At 34.6% G+C, this 5,988-nt stretch overlaps 1 protein-coding gene across 2 annotated transcripts; it reads left to right on the forward strand.

Moving 5' to 3' along the window:
* Positions 1-869: 869 nt before the first annotated feature.
* Positions 870-5,044, forward strand: LOC112029784 (uncharacterized). 2 transcript variants are annotated; one of them, XM_024062469.2, is made up of 6 exons: positions 870-1,187; positions 2,446-2,827; positions 3,408-3,604; positions 3,698-3,839; positions 3,997-4,156; positions 4,604-5,044. In XM_024062469.2, exons 1-6 carry the CDS (start codon positions 1,117-1,119, stop codon positions 4,624-4,626), a joined length of 975 nt encoding a protein of 324 aa, XP_023918237.1. In that variant the 5' UTR covers positions 870-1,116; the 3' UTR covers positions 4,627-5,044. The 2 variants fall into 2 exon arrangements, with proteins under 2 accessions (XP_023918237.1, XP_065620142.1); XM_065764070.1 differs by having other exon boundaries at positions 3,997-4,088.
* Positions 5,045-5,988: the final 944 nt, after the last annotated feature.

The raw sequence follows: 5,988 nt of genomic DNA on the forward strand, positions 1-5,988 counted from the left end.
ATATTTTGTCTATAGAGAATCTCCACAAGTGAGGTATGACTATTTTGGATTCGTGTTGTTAGTGTAAAAAGAGTGGAGAGTTGGTGGATTGTCCCTTTGGACTCTAATGGGTTATGCCACAGAGAGTTATTAATATATTTGTTACTTAGACTGAAATATAATTTTTTGGAGGGCCGTATCACATTGTATTATGTAGTATCTTTGACGGTATCAAAATGTTGAAGTTTTAAAGGATGTGAATGATTTATCCTTAAAGTTAAATAATTTTTTATTGCATAATTTGTTGGATAGAAGTGTTGCTTTTCATTTTGTTCCTTGTTTTTCTTTTCTAAATATATTTGATTATTGTAATTTGAGAGATTGAGAGCCCATTTGGGATGTGATGCAAGCTTCAACTTGTTTGAATTTTTAGCTTCTTTTTTATATTATTTATGAGTCTTATTGCACTTTTTGGTACTATTTTTGGTCATATTATACTATTTAGCTAGCTTTTTTACAGTATTTTTAACAAAAAGTTTTCAGTTTCAACTTATTCAGTCGTTTTCAAACAGACCCTTTGGTACACCTTTGGTGTATTTGAATTTGTTTTATTTAAATTTAATTTTTTCCCTCCCCATGAGTGTTTTTTTTTTTTTTTTTGGGTTTCTCAAAAATGTCCAACTTTTTCTATTAAAAAAAAGAGATTAATAAATATAAGTGGTTCGTGAATATGGGAAAAAAGGGCAACTATATTTGGGCTCAAAGCCTCAAATGAAGCACATGGAAGATAGGGAATGCCAGTATTTGACTGATTGGGCTTCGGCAAAAGCCCTAGTAAGAGTAAAATAGATGGGGATACAGCGTACATGTCCGTAATCCGTTACACTCTATCGCTTTTTAATTTTTTAAAATTCAACGCTATTATGTACTCTCTCTCTCCAGGCTCCACCAGCTCCCCCATCCCGTCTCCCCTGCAAATTCCAAACCGACTGGAACTTTCTCAAAAACTCTTTTTACATATAAAAGGAAACACGGAGTCAAAGTCTGAAAAAAACACACACATCCTCAAAATATCAGTATAGGTCATTGCAGACAAAGTAGAAACCCCAAACAGTGGCATAAAAGCCATAAAGTACGATGGCCATGGAAGCCGAGGCTACAACTGCTCCTGCCTTGGCCCTTGCTGACACCGATATCAATTGGGACAGGTTTCTCTTTTCATTTCGTTTCTCTCTTCTTCTTTTTTTCCGCCCCTAAAATCCAAATGATGAAATTACACCTTTTTTTTTTCTTCCCATTTTGCCACTGTTCGGTCCAGTATGAAATTACACGTTGAATTGTCATTTTGGCCCGTAAGTTTTTTTTTTGATCATTTTAATCCTTAAATTTTAATGTTCATGTAAAGATCATTCCGTTCATTGTGGCTCAACTCGACAAAAATGATTTAAAAAAAAAAAGGACGAACATGACAATTCATCTAAATTTAGAACGTGTAATTTGGATTAGAGGGTTTATATATATGTATATATGTATATGTATATACACACACAAACACAACAACTTTTCTGTGAACGAGTCATTTCCTTTTGTTCTAAAAGGTTTCATTTGATCTTAGCTGGTTGTTGCATTATTTCATCTGCATTTGCATTTTTGCACGGACCAAATAGATGTTTTTTTCTTTTTAATAATTCGTGGTTGGGGAAGGGGGGGGGGGTGATTTTTGAACTCTGATGTCTTCATTGGAAACATTAGGAAGTGTCGGTTGAGCTACATGTGTTGTTCTGTTAGATATTAAGAAGCAAATTTTTTATGCTGATTGTTACTTTCCGTGAACCACGCTGAATGGTCTTATTTTTGCCTCTAATCAAGAGTAGTTGCTTATGCATGTCACTTTGAATTGTGAGTTAATAAGAAACCTCAACGGTACCACAATCGACCGAGGACTAGACCTCATGAAGTGAAGTCCGCTAGTTTGAATCTCCCATTACTCCCATTGGAGCCAAAATTCACTTATTGATCTTCTTCTTTTTTTGGAATAAGTGGTCATTTATTAGGAGGCACCTTGATCATGAAGTTTTGTGATGCGTGCAGCTTTGTGGAATTATTAATTTTATGGTGTAATTTTTAGGTCTATATATGGTTTGCCAATTTTAGTTAGTGAAACAATTCAAGAATGCAGTTGGGAAGGATGAATGCTTGATTTTGTGCTTTGTAACTAAATACTTTTCTCTCCACTTTGAATTCTATGATTGTTGCAAGTTGCCATTGTACAACAAGTCTGTGACCACCCAGGAAAAATTGAAAAGAAGCTCAGCCACCAACAACCATTTCTTTTGCAGTTCAGTTAGAGTTTCTTTTTTATCCTGATTTTACATTGCATATCTTTTATATGTGGGAAGTCATTTAATGTGCTCAAATTTGGTCTAGAAATAATTCTTTTTTATAATCTTATTGGCCGCACTTTAGGTTGGACAAGACAAAGTTTCATATCATTGGAGCTATCCTCTTTACTGCTCAGACAGCCTTGTTACATCCTACAGCAGTTGTAAAGACTAGAATGCAAGTAGCTGGTTCTGGTCTTTCTCGCATGCGCGGAATTTCAGTATTTAAACATATATTGAAGACTGATGGTATCCCGGGCCTCTATAGAGGTTTTGGCACTTCTGCTGTTGGATCATTGCCTGGTAGAGTCCTGGCTTTGACATCACTTGAAATATCAAAAGATATGATGTTAAAATATACTGAAGGTTTAGATATGGCTGAATCATCGCGTGTCGGGATTGCAAATGGAGTGGCAGGAATGATGTCAAGTTTGGTGTCTTGTGCCTACTATGTGCCTTTGGATGTGGTAGGTGAACTTATTCTTTCCATTATATACACTCCTTTTGTGTCATCTTCCTAATCTAGAAATATGGGAAAGATGTTTGGAAGGGGAAAAATGGCTAGGCATGCCCATAATGTATTTTTTCTTGTTACTTGATGGCTGTTACAATTCTAATGTCACAGCTCATAAACTTTCTGAGTTGTTTTGATCCCATTGTGCATACAAGTGAGTGAGCTAAATAAACTATTTGCTAATTTTTTGTGCCAATATTTTATGTGTTATACTATTTTATGCACTGTGGCTTAGATCCAAAGGTCCAAAACTTGTGGAAATTTTTCTTCTTCTTTTATTATTGGCCTCAAATGCATTAAAACTTATCCAGTTTAGATTGGATTATTAAAACAATGTGTCTCTTGTGAGCTTGGTAGTTAGAGGCCAGTGTTTGGATTCGAATGAAACATTTTGGGTAAATGTCTTGTATTAACCATAGTTTTTATGTTTATACCATTTACCTATAAAAATAAAGCATTTTGGTTTTTTGAGAGTTAAGCGCACCAAAGGAACCCATTGCAATGACTTATAATTGAAAGTGATGCATTCTCAGATCTGCCAGAGACTAATGGTACAAGGGCTTCCTGGGACTACAGTCTGCAATGGACCATATGATGTGGTGTGTAAAGTGATTAAGGCTGAAGGGTTCCGTGGTATGTATAGAGGCTTTGGATTGACAGCCCTGACGCAGTCCCCAGCATCTGCACTTTGGTGGGGTGCCTATGGAGCTGCCCAACACATTATTTGGAGGTTCCTCTTAATGTTCCAGTGATCTATCATATTCCTTCACAGTTAAAATGTAGACTAATGTGTTCTCCTCTTTAACATTTCTTATCACTTCAGGAGCTTGGGCTACAAAGATGATATGGACAAAAAACCATCTCATATAGAGATGGTGACGGTTCAGGCAACAGCAGGAATGGTTGCTGGTGCTTGTTCATCTGTTATCACTACTCCCATTGACACTGTAAAGACACGATTGCAGGTAAAGTAATGTGTGTGATCCTCTGTTTCCATTGCCAGCTCCAAAGGATAAAGAACTTACCCTTTTATGTATCATGTTTGGTGCAACCTGTTGAATATTTCATACATGGAAAAACTCTAATATAAACTATATCGAATTTGGCTCACTTACATTGAAGGTCATGGATAATTTTGGGGCCGGAAGACCATCAGTACTCAAGACAATGAGGACGCTCCTTAAGGAAGATGGATGGCAGGGCTTCTATAGAGGGTTTGGACCTCGATTCTTAAATATGTCACTCTATGGAACAACAATGATTGTTACCTATGAACTTATAAGTATGTTGGCCTCCTAGTTGTCTCATTTTGAAAATGGTTATATCTGAAGTATATGCAGTTTTTAGCTTTGTTAGGACATCTTGTGCACATGCTTTGAATTGCATCAGCTATCTACACAATATGTCCCTCAATTCTAGCATTTTCCCCCCATGTTGTTTTGGAATTTTGGTATTGCCTAGAAATTGGTGTCCAATTTGAAAAAATAAAGTAAGTTGTGGATATTCTTATTGCTTGAAAAAAAAAATGGCTGCGATGTTCCATGTTCATTTTTTTCCTTGAATAGAAATTTATACAATATTTTTTTTTAATAAAAAATCTTTGATTGTTATTTTGCATGTGTGCATTGTATCTTATCTTGATTCTGGTTGGTTGGATGTACTAGCTATGACTAGAAATTCCATTTGATTACCAACTAATCTGTGTTTTCTTTCTCACTTGTTTTATCAGAGAGGTTATCTGTGAGGCAATAATGAGATATTGAGCTTGAGGAGCAAAGTTGGCTTGTTCAAAACTGAAGTTATTTGAACTGCAAGGAAATTGATACTGACAAGTTTAAATTTCATAGACTGAGAATGTGGAGACAGCTCTAAAGTTTTGCGTGACACAACGTAGGAATAGTTGGAATCTAGCCATTCTTAGAGAGAGGGTTTTCAATTCACTTCCTTCTCTATAGTTTTGATTAGAAGGTGGTATGTTTTCCCGAAATTTGTCAATGTTTTATGCCATTGAATTTCCATTGCTTATTCTTCCCTGTCATGATGTCGCTGGACTGCAATTCATAGACATTGCATAACAACGACATCGACTGGTTGTGCCGCGAAACATTAATATTTCTTGTAATTCTAACTAATATATGAAATATTAATATTTCTTGATAATTTCAAATAATTATATGAATTTAACCTTTCATTCACAAAAACATATCCAAAATGGGAAGTTGTTTATAATTTATTGGGCCATTTGGAGCCTCAAATGGAAAAATAGGCTATAAAGTATAAATTCAAAATCTAAGAAAAAAAGAAGTGAAAAAACATATATATTTTTTTTAGCATCTTTCATGTTTGGTACCTTGCTTTCTGGAGCGAAGCATGCTTGCAAGTATCTGTATTTCAATGGAGGTTTGTAGCTTTCGGCTGCTATGTGTTGGTGTGTTGATGGTTGAGATCAAGTTGTCAATATTGTACCAATGGTCATTCCAATTTGGTTAGGAAACGAAAATGTTTTATAAGCCAAAATATTAGACCATGTATATTTATCCAATTTAATAATTTTTTTTTAGAGAGCTTTAATTTATGACGTCCGCTTTTCTTATTTAACGATTAAAAACTTTACCAGTTAAGCTAACTTTAGTATCTAGTATCAGTTTGATACATACCAACCATTATGGTATTAAATCTATTGATTACTTTGGTTGAGATTGACTTGTGTCGGATATATTTCCTCTTTTAATAATACCTTATTCATTAAAAAATGTATGGCTTCATACTCTATTAAAAAATTTAAAACGTTCCTCTATTATCATTCAGCCAGCGGCAGCGCAAATAAAAATAAGTTATACTCATAAAGAATTGAGTAGAAGTTTGTTTTTAAAATATTAAATTTTGTTAAGGAAAGTCATAATGTATAAGAAATGCGATGCATTTATTTATTGCATTTTATACTAACCTTAAAGGGATAGTGCCACTTCACATGTAATATATATACATATACAGGGGAGTGTCATTTTATGAAACGTGGAACCTTTTTAGAATTATAAATCAACAAAATTGATTAAGAATAACTCAAGCTCAGATTGTGAGAAAAAACTTGTTTATGTTTGTTTTTTTAGCAAA

Source organism: Quercus suber, unplaced genomic scaffold, assembly GCF_002906115.3.
Source record: "Quercus suber isolate HL8 unplaced genomic scaffold, Cork oak 2.0 scaffold_539, whole genome shotgun sequence".
In the NCBI taxonomy this organism is placed as follows: domain Eukaryota; kingdom Viridiplantae; phylum Streptophyta; class Magnoliopsida; order Fagales; family Fagaceae; genus Quercus; species Quercus suber.

Coding starts and splice junctions, on each gene's coding strand:
- LOC112029784 (XM_024062469.2), top strand. CDS start 1,117: ATGGCCATGGAAGCCGAGGCTACAACTGCTCCTGCCTTGGCCCTTGCT. Junction 3,840..3,996: donor CTGTAAAGACACGATTGCAG/GTAAAGTAATGT, acceptor CTTACATTGAAG/GTCATGGATAATTTTGGGGC. Junction 4,157..4,603: donor TGTTACCTATGAACTTATAA/GTATGTTGGCCT, acceptor TTGTTTTATCAG/AGAGGTTATCTGTGAGGCAA.